The 21,934-nt window shown below is 35.0% G+C and overlaps 1 protein-coding gene and 1 pseudogene across 1 annotated transcript; one reads left to right on the forward strand and one right to left on the reverse strand.

Annotated features, from left to right (window-relative positions):
* Positions 1-4,865: 4,865 nt before the first annotated feature.
* Positions 4,866-7,970, forward strand: LOC140955203 (uncharacterized). Its single transcript, XM_073407157.1, has 8 exons — positions 4,866-5,011; positions 5,110-5,576; positions 5,664-5,812; positions 5,917-6,083; positions 6,171-6,398; positions 6,764-6,927; positions 7,183-7,509; positions 7,582-7,970. The coding sequence occupies exons 1-8, from the start codon at positions 4,866-4,868 to the stop codon at positions 7,968-7,970; spliced, it is 2,037 nt and encodes a 678-aa protein (XP_073263258.1).
* Positions 7,971-14,299: 6,329 nt separating this feature from the next.
* LOC118047082 (beta-amyrin 16-alpha-hydroxylase CYP87D16-like) lies at positions 14,300-17,317 on the reverse strand (annotated as a pseudogene).
* Between the last annotated feature and the right edge of the window lie 4,617 nt (positions 17,318-21,934).

Consider the following 21,934-nt stretch of genomic DNA (forward strand, 5'->3'; position numbering starts at 1 on the left):
ATCAAGCGATTCAAAAATCCCAAATTTATCTATGTGTCCTGGACTACAACTTTGATGAAGGATTCAAAGTTAGATAAAATATTTTTAGATAACATAATTTAGCAGAAATCCAGTTGGTCTAAAAGGGTTCTTGATCTGACAATGCCGAGCATCTAAATCTGACTGAGAGTTTGCCCTAAGAACAGTGATCCCTAGAACCCCATAAAGGTGTAGGTCAATTTTTCAACATGTCATGAGTGACAGAATATAGCTAGGATGGTCAGATATTGTACAAAATCAAGTCAGAATCAAAGTCTAAGTTGGAACAAAAAATTACGACAGTAGTAGAACCATTTTTTTAGTGCAAATTCTGAGGGATTTATCCAACCCTAAAGACCAGATAAAGAAGGAACGAATTTAGCATCATGAAGACTCCTGATCAATCTAAGAAAACCTGACAATTTTGGTAACAAAGGGGAAGGATAAAGAGAGCAAAAAACAGCTCAAACAGGGTTTCGAAAAAAATATTTATTTCTTTGCTTTTGTCAATCTTCTAGCAAACATGAGCTAAACTCCTACACTTAGTTCAAAAGAGGTAAACACCATCTCCAGCGCGTGGGGTTCAAAAATGAGTAACAACAAGGCTCAGATGTGGGCTCGCGTCACCAAAAACAAAACCATGAGGGCGGTAAGGCCTAAAGCGAACAATATATAGCATGTTGAGTCGGGCTGTTTCATTTGGTATCAAAGCCGAGGGCGGCTCATCTTAAGGTGGAGGGAATTGTGATATCCCACATTAGAAGCGAGCGTCCGGAGCCAGAGCCTTATTAGTAGTGCTAGTTGCTAACATGTTGAATGCGTTTTGGGGCGTCAAGCTCAAAAGTGGGCTCACGTTACTAGGTACAAAACCGTGAGGGCAGTAAGGCCCAAAGGGGACAATATACAACATGTTAGGTCGAGCTGTTACATGAGATATTTTATTAAAATACAAGAAAAATGTTTGAAGTTGGACTCAACTTATCAAGAGAATGTATTGCAAGATTTCCAAGGTAAGGATCACATGATTATAGGTTAATAGAGTTTTTTTACCCTTTTTTTTTTTTTGCATTTTTATGGATTGTATTATTGTAGAAAATTTTTATGGAATCTGTCCTCGAAAGAAGGATCACACATATATATATATATATATATATATATATAGATGTTAAAGGTTAAGCCCGTTATTCTATTTTTATTAGTTAAAAAATAACTAGTCCATCATTTATGCATTTAACTAATTAAAATAAATTAATGACATGTTTTGCTCCTATACTCTTATTCCTTTATGTGTTTTGCCTTTATGTAATTTTACTTTTTTTTTATGAATTCTACCATTCTATTATGTATTTCATTAAGATTTCTTTCCTTCTGTTAAGTTCCATTAAATCAAATAATACATGTAAGAAAATATATGCACTAACGGATAAGATTATGACTTGAAAAATAAAACTATATATAAAGAAAAATACAGAATAAAGAATATTTTAATTAAAAAAATCTAAACCAACAAAAATTTATCATCAAATTAACAAATGTGAGAATTTAGTTACAAATATTAAAAATTATATGCATAAAAAATATTTAAAATAGAAATTAAAAGGATATAATGTACAACAAAAAAATAAAAAAGAATAAATAATTAAACTAACAAACACAATTTTTTTAATAAAAAGTACTAACTCATATTTGTTCTTGTTTTTATATCAAATGGAATTATCTTAATGATGGATCACCATGTTTTATTTTTACATAAATCCTTATTTTAAAGGAATCAAAAGGAGGGTGATAATTCAACATCCTTGATCTCAGCCAAGAACAAAGCCCAAATATATATGAGTCTGAAAAGTTGCATTCTTGGACTTAGCCAAGTGCTAAGCCCAAGCATTTATAAGCTGGCGAGTTACCAGACCCAGCATTTTTAGACTCAATCAAGTGCTGAACCCAAACATGTACAAGTATTGCGAGCTATTTGACCCAACATCCTTAAGCCCATCCAAGTGTTGCGTCCAAGCATGTATTGAGAAGAAGGACAACAAATTCCCACTCCAACACGGATTGTAAATCCCCCTGCAGTTCAGACTGTGGAATCTGACCTTACCACAACTTCCAGAGTTTTAGTTTAACTCCAACACAAGTTACAGAGCTTCCCTCCTTGCAATGTTACGTTGCCCTACATACAATTGTTAGGATAATAGTTAATAGAGATAGACTTTGATTTGATCGTAAATATAGCTTCCTCTGCTGTAACAGAAAGTGTATATATACCTCTGCTGCTGTAACAGAAGATTACGAATAAAAATTCTTCTTTCCTTAACACAAAAATCAACAAAAAAAAGCTGTGATCTATTTATTTATTTATTAAAGAAATAAAATAAAATAAAGATTTAAAATATTTCCTTCATCCCACACAAGTGTGTTTATTATATACAAGATTTAAATTATTTCTTGCTTAACTGAATCTTTTTTTTAATATCGTACGACTTTCATAGATTTTTTTTCTTATTGTCGACATTTAATTACTTGAAAATTTTAAAACACTGATGCGGCGACGTATAGATAAGGGACTAGTTACTATAAACTGGTAAACAGAGTAATAGTCCATAAACTTCCGGGGGTTAAAAAAAAAAAAATTCTTCATTCATCTTTGGCTGTGAACTTAATGTGGATTGCGAGTGACTTCTCTTCCCTTCACTTTAGTAAACCTGGCAACAACCAATCCAAGAGTTAACAAAAGAGTTCTTGTCCAAGCCATGCATGGAGATTATTAAAAGAGAAATCAAATATACCTGTATTTTGAGTTTTCAGCATCATAGCCAAATACTATTTCTTTTGCTGTAAAATTGAAAACCATTTACAGCCAGAAAGGAAAGGTTAGAATTAACACAATGAAATTGTTAATTAATCCTACTGTGTCGATCAACTGAAAAGTACTCACAGCAGAAATAACTTGTTTCACATCAACGGGTCCCTGAGTAGCCCACTTTGCTAGGTTGGTGTTAATCATATTTTCAATTTTAGGAAGCAATGATTCCCTGAGGCTCTCAACGCCAAAGTGGTTCAGCGTAATGCTTCTCATGTATCTATGAACTTCACCGATAGTGCTCACTCTGTAGACACAATTTTATGCACCTGAAATTAAATAAATATACATGTACAAATATATTTTTTTATTAAATATATGAAAGGGTACAATCTCTATATAATATATTCTTTCAAAAGAATATGACAATCATCTTATTCTTTCCTTGGATTTGATGTATAGTGACTTGATTTATTTGAGTAATCAAGCCAAGATTTGTGCTTTGCAAGAACGCGAATTTGGGCGTGTATAGCAAAGCAAGATGTTGTGATTTGATGCTTTGAAGAGTACCTTAATTTGTCTTTAAAGTGTTGTTGAAGAACTCTTATGGGGTGTTTTGGCTTGATCCAACAGAACTTCATTCTTTTTAGACTTCAAGCATGGATGAAGGAGGCTTGAAAACTCTTTGAGAGAGAGCTTCCTTGCTTGAAGAGAGAGAGAGAGAGAGAGAGAGAGAGAGCTTCCTTGCTTGAAGAGCTTGTCTTGAAGAAAATTTATATCTCCCGGAATCCAATCCCTTGCCTTTAGGTTGAGGCTCTCTATTTATAGAGATCTATACGGGCTCTCAGGTTCTTTTCCAATGCCACATGACATAATTTTATTGGTTGGTCTTTATTGACGGGATCTTGCATTTATGACAAGATATCTGACGAGATCTTGTATTTATGACAAGATATCTTGAATATCTCATCCCAAGTGTCAACTTTTCATTGGCCAAGAAATATATGAAGGCTCATTTATTTTCCATGTCATTTATTTCAATTTTATTTTATCTTTTCTTTTAAAGAATAAAATAACACATGGCAAAATTTGATTGGTAGAAAATTTGTGTTTCTACACACTCTGTTTTCACCCTCAAGTGCGAAAAACTTGGCAAACAAATCCAAATACCACGGCTCAACCAAAGTTCCTTCATGTTGCAAGATGTACTTGTTCACTTCATTGTCAGTGGATATTACGGTAGGTTTACCAAGCAAACTGGTTTTAAAGATCGGTCCATACCTGAAACAAGGAAATTAATATGAATTTGTTAGTAGTGAAATAAAGCAGGCAATCATATATGATTTAATTATGAAATAAAATGCTCTCTCATTTTTTCTCGCAAACTATGTTGCCAACATATTACTTGTGCATCCTTTTCTTGACGAATGGATGAAGATCAATAGATCTTCCAGGAATAATGAACTGAAGAGTTTCTCCAACAAGGAGCCAGCCCATGGAACCTGGAGGAAGAACTCCGTCAATTTTAGGATTTCTCCATTTGCTAATCAAATGTGTGTAGTATACGACTGCCAATGCTACAACAAGAAACTCAATTGTCCACATCTTGTAATGCTTTTCCCTTGATACTTCTCTTCTTCCTCAAGGAAATTGATAAGGGCAATGTTGAGAAGTTTCGATAATTGTTAGTATTACTGTTAAATAAGGTTGTTAAAGCTGTTAGTTAGTTAGTATCTAGTTGGCAATTAGTTAAGACAAGTAAGTTTGTTAGTGCTTAGCTGGCAGGTAGTTAAGTGATTCCCTGAATCACGTTGCAGCAGTTAGTAGCCATCATGCAGTATTGTAAAGGCTATATGAAGCTAGACAATTGCTTTCTTCAAAACAGGCGATACAATTCATTATTCATCAGAGTTCTTGAATCTCTGTTTCTAATAAATTAGTATCAGAGTCTCCACTGGGCCTAAAAAAGAGAAAGTTGCAGGGAGAGAAAGAGAAAGGTGCAGTTTTTCTTTGAACTTTACAAAACAATGAAGAGCCAGACTAAGAGATGGCGAACGACAGTAATAGCAATTTCATCCAACCATCCATACCGTGTTTTGATGGTCATTTCGATCACTGGAGCATGCTGATGGAGAATTTCTTGAGATCCAAGGAATTTTGGACCTTGTTGAAACACGTTATACAGAGCCAGAGGTAGGAGTAGTTGTGACTGAAGCATAATGAAAGAAATTAGAGGAGTTAAAGCTCAAGGATATGAAAGTGAAAAACTATCTATTTTAGGCCATTGACAGAACCATTCTGGAGACTATTCTAGAGAAGAACACCTCTAAACAAATCTGGGACTCAATGAAGAGGAAATATGAAGGAAATGCAAGAGTGAAGTGTTCAATCCTTCAAACACTAAGGAAGGAGTTTGAAACATTGGAGATGAAAACAGGTGAGAATATCACTGAATATTTTACAAAGGTTATGACTGTAGCCAGCAAAATGAGAATCTATAGGGAGCAAATGCGAGATGTAACGATTGTGGAGAAGATTCTTCGATCCTTGACTGACAGATTTAAATACATAGTCTATTCAATTAAAGAATCTAAGGACATTGATGTTCTCTCAATTGATGAGTTGCAAAGCTCATTGATTGTACATGAACAAAAATTTCAGAAACACAACATGGAAGAACATGCCTTGAAAGTAACATCTGAAGATAGGTTTAATGGCAAAGGTCAAGGCAGACGAGCTCCTAAAGGAGGAGGAGGAGGTAGAGGATGATATGCCTTTAACAAAACCATTGTTGAGTGTTATAAATGTCACAAACTTGGCCATTTTCAGTATGAATGTCCCACAGTGAACAAGGAGGCAAATTATGCAGAACTGAACAATGAAGAAGAAATACTATCGATGTCTCATGTTGAATTGTATGACAACAATCGAGAGGATGCATGGTTTTGGACTCTGGCTGTTCAAATCATATGTGTGGAGACAAGGCTATGTTCTGTGAGTTAAATGAAGAATTTAGACAGCTGGTAAAGCTTGGGAATAATACACAAATGACAGTTCTTGGGAAAGGAAAAGTCAAGCTGTATTTGGATGGAATGCAGCACATGGTTACTGATGTATTCTATGTACCTGAACTGAAGAATAACCTCCTAAGCATAGGCCAGCTACAAGAAAAGGGTTTGGCAATCCTTATCAAATCAAGAACATGCAAAATCTATCATCCTGTGAGAGGCCTGATCATTCAAACCAGGATGACAATCAACAAAATGTTTGTGTTAATAACAAAGGCTCAAGTCAAAGATGCTTCTTGTTTCCATACACCTGCACAAGACCTTCCACATTTATGGCATTGCAGATATGGCCATCTCAATCACAAAGGACTAAGAACCTTGCAATACAAGAAGATGGTTCGAGGACTACCACAACTTCCTACATCAAATACAGAATGCACTGCTTGTATTATTGGCAAGCAGCATAGAGGATCCTTCCCAAAGAAGAGTCAATGGTGTGCATCACAAAGGTTACAGCTCATTCATGTAGACATATATGGTCCAATCACACCAATCTCAAACAGTAAGAAAAGGTATTTCTTATGCCTCATTGATGACTATAGCAAGAAGGCCTGGGTTTATTTTCTAGCAGAAAAATCAGAAGCTCTCCAGCATTTCCAGTATTTTAAGAAGCTTATGGAAAAAAAACTTGACAATTCATCAAGTGTATAAGAACAGATAGAGGTGGTCAATTCAACTATATGGGATTCAATGAATTCTGTAAGCAGAATGGCATCAAAAGGTAGCTAACTACATCCTAGACCCCTCAGCAAAATAGAGTGGTTGAGAGGAAGAATAGGACAGTGATGAACTTGGTAAGATCCATGCTTTTAGAAAAGAAGATTCCCAAAACCTTCTAGCTTGAGGCAGTAACCTGGACCATATATGTCTTGAACAGATGTCCTACTTTTGTTGTAAAAGACATGACTCTAGAAGAAGTGTGGATTAGAGTGAAGCCCTCAGTTGAACACTTTAGAGTGTTTGGATGTGTAGCTCATATGCATATACCAAATGCAAGACGAACCAAACTGGAAAACAAGAGTGTGATGTGTATTGTTGGGAGTGAGTGAAGAATCAAAGTGTTACAAATTGTATGACCCTGCAACAAAGAAAATTGTAACTAGTAGGGATATAATTTTTTAAGAAGAGAAGCACTGGAACTGGGATATCAGTTACAAATAGCAGTTACAAATGAACTTAAATGAGGTGAAGAAGGTGAAACTAATGGAGATGAAGCAAACAGTAGTGGAGATGCAGAGACAAATGGGTATAATATTGCAGACTCAGGTGTAGAGTGATGTTAGGATGGCATTGAAGGATCCATCAATGCTTCTGCCAACACAATACATGAAGAAGATGTCAACTTGCATGCAAGGAGGGAGACAATTACTCCCAGTTGGATGAGAGACTACGTCTCTGGTGAAGGATTGTTAAAAGAAGAAACTGAACTGAATATTGTAATTGTAACTTCTGCTGACCCCTTAAGCTATGAAGAGGCAATGAAAAGTTACAAGTGGAGGGAAGCCATGGATGCTGAAATAGAGTCAATTCAGAGAAATGAGACATGGAGTTTAACTGAATTACCAGCTGGAACTAAGAAGATTGGGGTGAAATGGATATACAAGACCAAGCTAAATGAATCTGGTAAAGTGGATAAGCTCAAAGCCTAGTTGGTCATAAAGGGCTATGCTTAACAACATGGTGTGGACTACACAGAGGTATTTGCTCCTGTGGCAAGAATGGAGACTGTTCGAATGATAATTGCTCTAGCTACTCAAAGAAGTTGGCTCATCTATCAACTAGATGTTAAGTCGGCTTTTCTTCATTGGGAATTAAGTGAGGATTTGTTTGTGGAACAACCAAAAGGCTATGAGCAGAAAGGAAATGAGCACAAGGTCTACAAATTACACAAAGCTTTGTGTGGACTAAAGCAATCCCTTCGAGCTTGGTTCAGTCGCATTGAAGCCTACTTCACCCATAAAGGATTTCAAAAATGCATCAGTGAACAAACATTGTTTGTTAAACAAACCAGTGGAGGCAAAATCCTAATTGTAAGTGTTTATGTGGATGATTTGATCTCTTCACTTGAGAGGATGAGCAAATGATGCTGGAAATCAAGAAATCAATGATGAGGGTATTTGACATAACTGATGTAGGAAAGATGAGGTTCTTCTTAGGCATGGAAGTGCTGCAGCAGACTAATGGAATTTATATTTGTTAACGAATATATACACTGGAGATTCTGAAATGATTTGGAATGGAAGAGAGTAATGCAGTAATGAATCCCATGGTCCCTAGCATTAAGGCTAATAAAATTGGAGAAGGAAACAAAATCGATGAGACTTACTATAAACAAATAGTAGGATGTCTTATGTATAGCATTGTTACAAGGCCAATATCATGTTTGGGGTGAGTTTTATTAGTAGGTTTATGGCCAGTCCAACAGAAGTGCATCTACAGGTTGCTAAGAGAATATTAAGATACTTGAAGGGCATTAACAATTACGGAATATTCTACAAAAAGAATGGGAACAAACACCTGATTGCATTCACTAATAGTGACTATGCAAGAGACATTAAGGACAGAAAGAGTACATTCGTTATGTCTTCATGCTGAGTGGAGGAGTAGTTTCATAGTCATCGAAGAAGCAGCCTATAGTCACCCTGTCAACAATTAAAGCAGAATTTGTGGCAGCAGTAGCCTGTGCTTGCCAAGTAGTATGGATGAGAAGGATTATAGAGAAGTTAAATCATGAACAAGAAGGTTGCACCATATTAATGTGTGATAACAGTTGAACCATCAAGCTCTCAAGAAATCCTATTATGCATGGATGCAGCAAACACATTGATGTGAGCTTCCATTTTTTATGTTATTTACTTCGAGACAGAGTAATTGAACTTGTGCACTGTGGCTCACAAGATCAAGTGGCTGACCTGCTAAAAAACCAGTTAAGCTGCAGACATTTGAAAACCTTCGAGAATAATTGGGAGTCTGGTGATGCTTGGAGTAAACTAATTGTTACAAAGAAATTAGTTTAAAGGAGATAATGTTGAGAAGTTTTGATAACTGTTAGTATTACTATTAAATAAGTTTGTTAAAGCTATTAGTTAGCTAATATCTAGCTGGCAATTAGTTAAGTCAGGTAAGTTTGTTAGTGCTTAGGTAGCAGGTAGTTAAGTGATTCCTTGAATCACGTTGTAGAAGTTAGTAGCCATCATGTCGTATTATAAAGGCTATATAAAGCCAGACAATCGCTTTCTTCAAAACAGGCGATACAATTCATTGTTAATCAGAGTTCTTAAATCTCTGTTTCTAACAAGGAAGACGCTTTTTATCCATAGATGAAGCATGTTAGTTTTTTTGTCGCACGTGTTAGATGCCTATAAGATGATACACAATAATATGAACAAAGGAAATAAAGAAACTGCAAGGTTGCTTGCTACACACTATTGGAGCTAACACAATCCCATCTTCTAGAGAGAATCCTTCCAAGCATTAAGGAGAAAATCATGCCATTTGATTGCCTTATAGTTAATTGTGCAGCGTCTGTCTAGGAATTGATTAATTCTAATTATTGTATAATGTATATCCTGTAACAGCTATTTCCTTATTTCTCTCCCTCTCTGTTGTAAAACTTTCCTATATAATAATATTCCAACGCCATGTGCAATGGTGTGGTTGATAATTATTGGCTTACAAAACCTTACATGGTATCAGAGCCATAAGATTAACCTCCATCCGATCCTATGGCCTCAGAAAATTCTTCTTCTACTCCCTCCTTCAACACCATGGTTCACATGGTTACTATCAAATTATCCTCCACCAATTTTCTTCTTTGACGCAGTCAAGTGGTCCCTTTACTACAGTGTCAAAAACTATATAGATATGTTGATGGCTCAACACCAATGCCCTCTGCTGCCACTGATCCTGCAGCTCATAACATGTGGAAGCAATTAGATCAACTCGTCATTAGCCTTCTGCTTTCTTCTCTCACAGAAGAAGCTCTTTCTATTACTATCGGTTTTACAACATCAAGAGATGTATGGAACTCTCTTGAAACCACCTTCAGCCAAAAATCTAAGGCCCGTGAACTTCAAATTAAAGATGAACTTCATCTCATGAGGCGTGGCTCTCGTAGCATTTTGGAATATTCTCGAATATTTAAGGCTCATTGTAATCAATTATCAACAATGGGATGTCCAATTGAAGATACTGACAAGGTGCACTGGTATCTACGTGGTTTAGGCCATGAATTTTCAACTTTCTCCATCACTCAACTCTCTTTAACTCTTATTCCCAGTTTCAAGGATATTGTTCCCAAAGCAGAGAGCTTTGATCTTTTTTCAAAGTCCATTGATCATAACACAGGGGTCCCTGCATATGTAGCAAATTTCTCTCCTGCATCTTCACACCAATTTGGAAACTCCAATAACTATCAACACAAATATAAAGGAGGGCCACCAAAGGGAGGACACCGAAGCAAGCAGTAGTATAGATGACCTTCTAGATGCCAAATCTTTCGTGAGGAAGGACATTATGCCACAATTGTAATCGCAGATACATCAAACCTTATGCCAACAGATACATCAAACCTGATGCCAACTTTGTTGAAGCTCTTGCTCATCACACCATTAATGATGAACCTGCAGATTGGTACACAGATACGAGTGCATCAGCACACATGACAGCTGATGCATCTCAACTTGATAAGGTGGAACCTTACACTGGTAAGGACAAGGTTATTATTGGTAATGGATCCTCTCTACCAATCACATACACTGGTTCCTGCTCTCCCACTCCCCATCTTCAATTAAATGATGTTCTTGTTGTCCCAAATTTAACTAAAAATTTTCTCTCTGTCAGTAAACTCACCCATAACTATCCTTTATCTGTCTCCTTTACTAACAATGATTTCATCATATAGAATCTTCAAACTCAAAAGGTGGTGGCAAGTGGTAAGCGGCAAGCATGTTGATGGTCTTTATGAACTGAAGCGTGGACACCAAGCCTTCTCTATTGTCATCACTAAATCCAGTCTTTGTAGTTCTTTTGCAATTTGTCATGCATGTTTAGAACATGTCTCCTCTTCAATAATTTCTATTCTTAATAAACAAGGTACGTTTTCCCTCTCTTCTCTATTGCTGAATCCATCTCTCTGCATTAGCTATCAAAAGGCTAAAAGCCATAAATTACCATTCTCAACAAATAACAGTCGCTCCAATAACATACTTGGTCTTATATATTGTGATCTTTGGGGTCCAGCTCCCATAAATTCCATCTCAGGATACCAATATTACGTTATCTTCATAGATGATCACTCACGTTTTACTTGGTTTTATCCATTAAAACACAAAACTGACTTTTACCAAACATTCCTTAACTTCCAATCTTTGGTTGAAAATCAGTTCTCTATGAAAATAACGATTTTCCAAAGTGATGGGGGAGGGGAATTCATCAGTAAAAATCTGCAGACTCACTTTACTAAGTGTGGAATTCGTCATTAATTCTCGTCCCTATACACTATCTCAAAATGGTAGAGTAGAGAGGAAACATAGGCATATCACCAAAACAAGTCTCACACTGTTGTTTCATTCCGTTGCTACTCTTCATTTCTGGGTTGAAGCCTTCAATGCAGCCGTTTTCACCATTAACCGCTTGCCAACACCAGTCTTGAATGGGAAATCTCCTTTTGAAATTCTGTATGGTAAGTCTCCTCTCTATACTACCTTTCGAATCTTTGGATGCTTATGTTTTCCAAACCTGCGTGCTTATACCAAGCATAAGTTTGAACCAAGAAGTCTCCCTTACATCTTTCTTGGTTACCACACTTCCTACAAAGGTTTTCGATGTCTTGATCCTATTTATCATTGTATATTTATCACTAGACATGCTCGTTTTAATGAAAATGTATTCCCATTTTCCTCTTCTAGTATGCAACCCTCCTCTGCCATCTCAGATTATATTGCCTTTCATGATCTTATCTCATCGCCTCCTGTTATGGCTAGCACTAATTCCTCTATAGGGCATTCATCTCCATCGTCAGTGACCTCGTCCATACCGTGTAAAACATATGCTTTGGACTTGCTTTCACCCCAAAGCACCTCATCCTTAGTACCATCTGTTCCTACTCCTCAGGAAGCGCAACCTCCAGCACTTCCAATCGCATCAGTTCTACATTAGAATTCTCATTCCATGATCACTCGGGGCAAAGCAAGCATCTCCAAATCCAAACATTATAGTTATGTATGTCAGGTCCCATCCTTTCCTTTATTGTTCTCTCTTTTGGTTATGAAGGAACCAAAGGGTTTCAAGAGTGCTGCCAAGTCTCCAGAATGGCTTACAGCCATGGACGAAGAAATTCGGGCTCTAAAGCTAAATCAAACATGGGAATTAGTTCCACGACCTGCTGCTATGAATGTGGTTGGATCTAAATGGGTTTTCCGCACCAAATATCATTTGGATGGTTCCATCGATAGGCTCAAGGCATGCCTTGTTACCAAAGGCTATACTCAACTCTATGGTCTTAATTTTAATGACACCTTTAGTCCAGTTGTTCGAGCCTCAACTGTTCGCATTGTTCTCTCCATTGCAGTCTCTCGTGGTTGGACCATGCGTCAACTGGACGTAAAAAATGCTTTCTTGCATGGTCTTTTACAAGAACAGGTTTACATGGAACAACCACCGAGCTATGTTGATCCCTCTCATCCAACTTATGTTTGTCGTCTTAAAAAGGCACTCTATGGCTTGAAGCAAGCCCCAAGAGCATGGTTCCATCGGTTTAGCCATTTCTTACTCAATGTTGGCTTCACTAGTAGTCAAGCTAATTCCAGCTTATTTGTCTATTCATCAGCTCCTGAAGTTATTTACTTGCTCTTATATGTTGATGATATTATCATCACAGACAGCAATATGTCCCTCATTGATTCCTTTATTCACAAGCTACGTCATGAGTTCTCAATGAAGGATCTTGGCACCTTGAATTATTTCTTGGGTTTGGAATTCACTCACTCTGCCACAGGCATATTTCTAAGTCAGCTAAAGTATACGAGAGATCTTCTACTTCGAGTTGATCTCCTTGATTCTAAACCAGTTGCCACTCCCATGATTGTTTCCTAACATTTAACTACTGATGGCAGTCCTTTCATTCCCCCACTACTTATCGCTCTCTAGTTGGTGCACTTCAATATCTAACCATTACAGGGCCAGATATTACACATGCAGTGAACTCAGTAAGTCAATTCATGCATGATCCATGGGAACATCACTTTCAGACTGTCAAACGAATCCTCAGATATGTTAAAGGCACTCTGCACCTTGGTCTCGAGATTACTCCATCCACCACCTTCAACATCTCGGCTTTTTCAAATGCCGACTGGGCTGGCTGCCCAGATACAAGTCGATCAACATCTGGATATGCCATCTTCTTAGGTGACAATCTTGTTTCCTGGACCTCTAAAAAGCAATCGACTGTCTCTCGCTCTTCTGCAGAATCTGAATATAGAGCCTTAGCACTCACTGCCGTTGAGGTCAAATGGTTATTAAATATTCTTCATGACTTACATCTTTAGCCATCAGATAGGCCTACTCTACTGTGTGACAATGCCAGTGCCATTTTCATGGCCCGAAATCTTGTTGCTCAAAAACGATCTCGACATATTAACATTGATATTCACTTTGTTCGTGAATTAGTTTGCAATGGTATCTTAACGATTCAACATGTGCCATCCAACTTGCAAAATGCAAACATCTTTACTAAAAGTCCATCAAGATCTTTGTTTCTGCTCTTTAGGTCCAAGCTTCGCGTGTTACCAACCACGCTTGACTTGAGAGGGAGTATTGGCGCTAACACAATCCCATCTTCTGGAGAGAATCCTTCCAAGCATTAAGGAGAAAATCATTCCATTTGATTGCCTTACAGTTAATTGTGCAACGTGTGTCTAGAAATTGATTAATTCTAATTATAGTATAGTGTATATCTTGTAACAGCTATTTCCTTATTTCTCTCCCTTTCTGTTGTAAAACTTTCCTATATAATAATATTCCAACGCCATGTACAATGGTGTGGTTGATAATTATTGGTTTACAAAACCTTACACACACGAACCATTTGTGTTCCTTTAAGCTGGGCTAGGGATATGGTCAGCAAACAACAGCGTATTCTTTAATGTATAAATATTTGGGTTCTTTCTGCTATCCTTCAGAATTGCGACCGCTTATTGGCGATGGCTTCTTTCATGACCTTCATTTGTTTATTATATGTATTAGCAGGGTCACATGACTGGACCCTTTTCATGAAATTAGCCAAATTGTCTTTTAAAATATAGAGTTTATTTCTTTTTTACATATGGAGTCGAGTTGATGAAAACAGAGGGCTTTCCAATCGATCCGAGGTGGAAATGGCAGGAAGGCCACTAAATTAACTTCTCTTACCAAATAAAAACAAAAAAACACGAACAAAGTAAAAATTCACATAGGATACAAATCATCAACACCACAACACCCGGTGTTAATTGGAATACAATTTAAATTAATTAAACTCGCCAACGCCCTATACTGTAAATTATTCGAGAAGTCTAGTCTTTCTAGGTTGGCCTCTTTCTCCCTGTCTTGCTTCTTCCTCGCTGCCTGCAGATGATGATTATTACCCTTCAATCACGTTTTGATGTAATCTTAATGTGGACACCATCTGGAAATAGTAAAATAGGACTTCGGGTGATGCGTCCTCCTTTGACCTTTGACCATCTGTTGCATCAAACATAAACATAAGCATAAGCATTTTAAATTTTCTCCATGGCAGCCTGTTAAATTATCCTTGGCAACTGTAAAAGTCAAATATACCTGTATTTGGTCACCAGTACATGGAGAAAGGCCGCCATGTACACCTTACTGAATTCTGCCCCGGCACACTGTCTTGTTCCTCCACCGAATGGCATGAAAGACTTGGAAAGAGTAACCTGGTCGAGGTCCTACAGGTCCCGTCAAATAAATAAACAAGAGATATTAGCAATTTAGGGTTTATTTCTAAGAACTCTTGAGAATTCACAAGTTTAATTCTTAATATTTATCTCCAAGGTTTCCATGATATAGAAAATGGCACACCTTCCAGCGCCATGGATTGAACTTTAACGGATCCTTGTATGTTTCAGGATTTAAGTGAACAATAGGAGTAACAAGCATTATAGTCCACCCGGCCGGAATTGTGTATCCTGGAAAAGTGAACAGAAAACGATCAATCAATTCCATCAAAGAATAAATATAATTAATTACAAACATAGGATTCATTGCAGTGAGAGCATATGCATACATACCCTTGACATTAATGTCTTTCAGAGCCTTTCGCAATAAACCAGGTGGAATATTCATCAATCTAAGCGTTTCGTTAACGACCTGCGCATACATACAGAAACCACATCCATGCAAAAAATATATGTGAGGAACGTTTCAATATCTCAGAGTTTAGGTAAATCAATTCAACAATAGAGATTATGTTACTGACGCTCTGCGTAAAAGCCATCGTTTTGTATTCTTCCCATGTGAGCTGGGAGTCAGGATTTTCTCTTTTCTTTAGAACTGCCTCATTTTCGGCTGGAAAGGGAAGAAAAAAAAAGGTCTTAGAGTTCTTCAAAAATAATAAATGGAAAATGATTGTCTAATTTATCAGCTATCACGAGAATCTTGGAGAATTTATTTGTTTCTGTAGTATTGCTACACACGCACCGTCAACTCTTCCAACACGAGAGGGTTTTCCGCAAGAAACTTGATAGCTAACGTCAGTGTTGTGGACACAGATTCAAAGGCAGCAAACAAAATCCCAAACGAGAGTTCAGCAATAAAATCCTCTGTCAAGAACTTCTCTGATGCCATATCATTAAGAGCTTGATCAAGAAAATCTCCTGGACGTTCATCCGGAGAATTAATTAATCTCTCCTTTATTATGTGCCTCACCATGTTTGACATCTTATCTTTGTCCTGAATAAAGAAAGAGATGCGTTCCCAATTATAAAAAAGAAGGAAAAAATCTTCAGTAGAACAGGTAAACTTTAGTAATTTCAAGAAAGAAATCTCAAATCTTAACAATAATTCTCGTTAATCACCTTCATGCACTTGTGGAATGTAGTGCCAGGAATGTTCAAGGGAAAGGACATGAGACTTTTAATGAAATTGGGCAAGTTTTCAATTTTCTCCCCCTTCGAGTTTTCAAGATCATACCCAAATGCAACCTTCGCGGTGAAGTTGAAAATCATCTGCAAAACACCAAAAATAGTACGGGTTAATTAATAGCAAAAACAACAATACAATCCCTCAGCGAGTGAGGTCTGTATTCGAACCATTCACAAAGTGCTGATATTGGCAAGAATAATAGTTAAAACATAAAAATAAACAGATTCTTAGCATCCCATTAAAAAAATAATAATAATAAAAATAAAAACAGACTGACAATTTTATATATAAATATCCATGGCAGCTCTAAGTGAGAATAGCAATAGTTACCCGTGAAATAGCTGATTTAACTTCAACAGCTCCCTGAGTGGACACTGGCGCAGGTTATCGTTTACGGAGGCATCAATTTGAGGAAGCATCTTTTCCCTGAGGCTCTCGCCACCAAAATGGTTCAAGGTAATGCCTCGCAAGTATCTGTGGACACGACCAATCGCAGTAACCTTGGACTCGCCCTCGAAAGCAAAACAACTTGGCAAATGAATCCAAATACCACATCTCCACTAAATTCCCTTCCTGAGAAAAGATGTACTTGTTGACTTCAGGGTCTGCCGTGACTATGATCGGTCTTCCAACCAGATTTGTTCGAAAAATGGGCCCATACCTTAGACAAGAAAGATTAGTTTAATGTTGTCAGTCTCCTGTACGTACCATTTACTCAGGTGATGACTTCCGTTCGAAGAAAGGACACGCCGATGAGTATTTATTTCGAAGCCCATTCAATATATTTCAGAAAATATTTACGACAAATTAATACCCAGATAGAATCAGACTCATTTTAAAAAAAAAAAAAATATATATTATTATTTAAAAAAAGACTTTTTATCGCAAACTCAAACAGTACCTAAACAATAATTAGAACGACATATAATGCTTCCACAATACCTTTGGATTCGTTTTCTGATGAACGGGTGAATATCTATAGAGTTATAGCTTGGAATAAGCAACTGGATGGTCTCTCCAATGACAGGGAGACCCATAGAACCAGGAGGGAGGTGAACTGGAACTCCATTAATTTTTGGGTATTTCCATTTGATAAGCAAATGAGTGTAATATATGACAAACAACGCTACAAGGACCAGCACAATCTCCAACATTGTGTGCGCTCTTGCTGTATCTCTACCTCGTAGGAGAATGAAAGCGAGGAAGAGAAGCAAAAACTAACTCAAAGTATTAGAAGTGATGAGTGAGTTTGGAAGCAGAAAAAGATGATGCTTAAATAGCTCAACGCCATGGCATGCTGAGGACTTAAGAGTCCAAAACCCAATGCCAACACAAAGGAACCCATGTTTGCTCTTTACCCCTTTTTTCCGCCTGTTACTATAAAAAAATCAAATGTTTATAGAAAATAGACCGGTGCTCGGTGGATGGGCTTGTCCGCTACTTTATTCTACGACGGCTTTCCAGTTCTGCATTATCCCATGTTTGACCACTGTTAAAATAAACTTTCGCGTCTTGAATGATCAGTTCTCTAAAGACAAAGGGAAGATCATTGCTTTCAGTGTGCTGACAATAATGCCTTCCCCTATCTATATATTTTCTTCATACAACTGCTGATTTTTTTAGCACCTTACTGTGATTTTTATTTTTTATTTTTTATTTTTCTACCGTATGCATATAGAGGCATTGATTGAGGGAGCGAAGTGGAGAGAAAACTCTTTTTAATGTGTCTGTGCCAACAAAGTGGGTGAGGAACTATCGCAAGCCAGTTTTCCAAACGATCATTTTAATCCCAAGATTTTAAGCATTGATTCATGCTGCCCCTTAGAGATTATTACTAACGGTTGCTTTTCAAATAGCTTTTCCTGAAAAATCAATAATGTTTTTTATTTTAAAAAATCTTTCATCAATAAAAAAAAAAAAAAAAAAAATTTTGGCCGCACAAAATACAAAATACGTGTGATATTTCAAAATTGTACCCCACCGGCCCCGTTAGCAGCCTCCCCGCAAGGAAGTATATCTACATTTATATAAAAAGCACAAGAAAGTACCTATCAGCTTCGACTTCGATGTAAATGCAGAAGGCTTTCTCTAGATATCCATTGGTATGAAAATTAAACACAATTTTTCATGTTAGCCTGTTTAAAAACTCTTTGTTTCCTATAAAAATATTGACATATAGCTAACTTTTCTTTTCTTTTGAGCCATAATAATTTCAATTGAGGTGCTAATTAATGACTTCCGTATCTAGTTAAATTGAATAGCGTTATAATTTTATTTTTTTTGTTAAAAAAATAAATATACAAGTTTTTAAAATATGTTTTTTATAAAAAAAAAAATCTTGATCATAAATTAAAAAGCCTATATATACATTTCATTAAATACATCAAGAATTATATATTTTAATAAATAAATAAATAATGTTAGCATGTTTATTTGATTTGCCTCACTACACGTCAAAGAATTTTTTTCTAATGCAAAAGAATTAATGTTTAAGAGTTATTAATGTGTTTTTTAACATCGAGTAAAAAATATAATGCCTAAATATAATAAAATACAGTTAATATATATGTGTGTCAATAAAAACATGTGAGACTTCAAACTAATTTTTAACCCTAATATAAAAATAAAAAGATGTTGTAATTGCTACAATGAAACACCTTTTTCTTTGTCTTTCTATATTAATTTTCAAAACAAATGCAAAGAAAAAAAAATTATACAAGAATGAAGATAAAAACAAAAATAAATGTACAAAATAGACTAAGTATAGAGTAATAAATATTTCAAGTATAAAAAAATAATAATAATTTTTTTTTCAAAAAACAAAGTGTAAAGAAAAAAAAAAAGGGAAAAAGTAAAAAATATTATAAAAAATAAAGATAAGAAAAAAGATAGTAATAGATAAATCAAGTGTAAAATGATATAAATATATAATATACAAAAATATACAAAAAAGTATTTTTTTCCTAAAAAAACCCGAAAAATTATAGTTAGACCTAAAAAATTTAAAAACAATTTATGATTACCACATTTGTACATTAAAAAAAACTATTTTTTTAGTACATGTATGATAATAATATAATTACCCAGGGAATTTTCAACTCAAGTATTTAAATCGCACCCATAGTTTATTAGCTTCTTTGGTCAAATTCGGACTACTCGACAAGGCCAGTTGCAGTCAAAACATTGTGTTTCAATTCCATTTTGTGGACGCCGTCAGTTCTGATTGTTGAGTGTTCTAGATGCCGTCCTGCTATCCGTTATCCTTTTGAACTTGAGGGTATTCTTGTCATTTTCATAAATTGTTTTTCTCCTATTACCTGATATTATACATGTTGGTTAATGATGAAGCTAGAAAAAACTTCACTGGATATGAGCGTTTTTTCATAGACAATATATAATAGGTTGGAGAGAAGGTGTTATCAGGAAAAAAAAAAAAAAAACATTTCTATGCCAAAGTTACTTTAGAGTTTCTCACGTAGATATTATATAAAAAAACAACACAAAGAAACTTTTACTTTTTCATGTTGAGATGGAAAAATCCCGTTATTCTCCTTTAAACTTAGAAATATATAGCTTATTTTATAATAAACATGTGACTAATTATATGGTAAAGTGATATTTATATTGTATTTTTTTTTATTAGCATGGGTGTCTAGACCAGTTTGCGCATATCTCGACTAATTTCACGGGTTCTAAAATTAACGACCATGTAAGTTTCTAGTGACTATCATATTAGCAACTATAGGGCTCAAACTTGAAACTACAAGAAAAATAAATTTTTTGATCCTTAGTTCGAGACTATCTACTAAATGATTTTATATTGCATATCTTACTTTATCACATGATAGCTTGTTAAATCATCTATCCATGTGACCATTCTAGATGAAATATAAATAAAGTTATAGCATGTATACACGTGTGATAATTCTAGTGGAAGTATAAATAAAGTTATAGCATGTATAGCGGCAGCCCAAAACAAAATAAGACATAAACTATAAAAAAAACAAAACAAAACAAAAAACAAGAGAGAGAGATGATTGTTTGGGTAAAAACTAAGCCATGTGAGGCTTGCTTAGGCCTCGGGTGGCCTTGGCAATAACCGGGCCACAAGTTTTTTTTTTATATTATCAGTTAATATATAGGTTGTAGAGATTAAAATAATAGAATAAATTAATTGGTTTAGAGAAGAGAGACTCACATTTGAAAAAACCACTTTATAATGATATGATTAAAAAGAAAAAACTTGATGCTTTTGAATTAAATTGAATGACTATCAATGCAATTTAATTTTAATAATTGCACCCATTAACTAACTTATGTCAATAAAATAGATTTTATATGTAAACCCCTGTTTTAAAACTACTAAATCAATGCAAGAAATGATAAAAAATTTATTTGAGAAATGATAATTAAAAAGAAAAATTGTTATAGATGGAGATAGTAAAATTTTATAAATTTAACTTAAATTTCATTGAAAATAAAGTAATAAATTAATACGTGAAATGTCAACCCAATGACAAATAGCATAGATTTTCCAATCGGGTGAAATAATTATCTAAGGAAAAACATTTATACATTGGGTATAAAAAAGGTGATATAATAATAATAATAGAGTGGGAATCTAAGAAAAAAAATAATGTCCGATTTTACATGTGAAAATATTGATTGTCAATATAAACCATGCGTACAATCATGTTATTTTGATGGAAAGTAGCGAAAACTCTAAGCAAATTTTTATGATGGTTATGAATGGGAGTTATCAATGAATTAGATTAAAAATCATGATGATCGAAGTTGATGAAATGGTATGTAAATTTTGGATTTTTGATGAAAAATTATCTAGTGACCAGTTTTACAATATCAATTATATTTCTTAATTCTACCATTTAATTAAGCTAAGCTTTTACAAGTGGTTTTTTGACATATTATTCTATCTTGGGTTGAAGTTTTAGGTCAATCAGAGTCCGAGAAAACCTAACGAAAATACAAACAGACCAAAATTTGATAGAAAGAAACATATAGATATTTATGAAGGACATTGTAGTCTTTTCATATATTATGATAAAAATTTATGTGAAGTAAAAAAATGATATGGAAATACAATAGTGCCCCTGTGTGCATTATTATAAGTATCAATGATTAGGGGCATTATAGCCTTTTCATATATATATATATATATATATATATGTATAAGGTCAAACAAAAAATAAGAAGATACCATATTATAAAGAGAAAACCATAAGTGAGAGGAAGAGAAAGAGATGGATGAAGAAATGAAGAAAAAGTTGAGAGATAGATGATAAAGGAATTAAGTGTTAAAGTAAAAATGAGTTTTGATATGTATGATAAATGTGATGTTGATTTTATTGGGGTTCTAAATATTTAAATTTTTTGTTGTTAAAATTGATCGATGATTGTTATGGGTAATGTTTAAATTGATTGATTTGAGTTGATTATTAAGAATAATTATTTGATATTGAATTTGATTAATTAATATATTTTTAGTAAGTAATATTATGAGTTGTGAAGAAATCTTTGCTGGAAAATTCTAGGAAAAAAAATAGCTTTGAGGTTGAAGATGATCAAATTTTATTTTGGTCATTGATTTGTAAAAATTACAATTTAGTCCTTAAAACTTTGAAAAATTATGATTTGACCCCTGAAACTTATTCTGGAATTCTGGACAAAACTGATTGTGGGATTAAATATGATGAAATTCAGTTTAGTCATTGATTTATAATATTTTTAGTTTAGTCCTTCAATTTTGTAAAAAAAACAACTTGACCTTTAATTTCAAGAAAATTGCAATTTGATCTTTGGTTGTAAAAGACAGCTTTTAAGATGTTTTCCAGCAATAACTGTAGACTTATTAATGGTGGATTATTAAGACTTAATTAATTTTATTTGT

Source organism: Populus alba, chromosome 1 (assembly GCF_005239225.2).
Source record: "Populus alba chromosome 1, ASM523922v2, whole genome shotgun sequence".
NCBI classification, from domain to species: Eukaryota; Viridiplantae; Streptophyta; class Magnoliopsida; order Malpighiales; family Salicaceae; genus Populus; species Populus alba.

What these genes read in the sequence shown, in the direction of transcription:
- LOC140955203 (XM_073407157.1), top strand. Translation starts at nt 4,866, where the DNA reads ATGGCGAACGACAGTAATAGCAATTTCATCCAACCATCCATACCGTGT. An exon ending in TGTGATGTGTATTGTTGGGA is followed by an intron (nt 6,928 to 7,182) that starts GTGAGTGAAGAA and finishes ATGGCATTGAAG; the next exon opens with GATCCATCAATGCTTCTGCC. An exon ending in GACCAAGCTAAATGAATCTG is followed by an intron (nt 7,510 to 7,581) that starts GTAAAGTGGATA and finishes TGGACTACACAG; the next exon opens with AGGTATTTGCTCCTGTGGCA.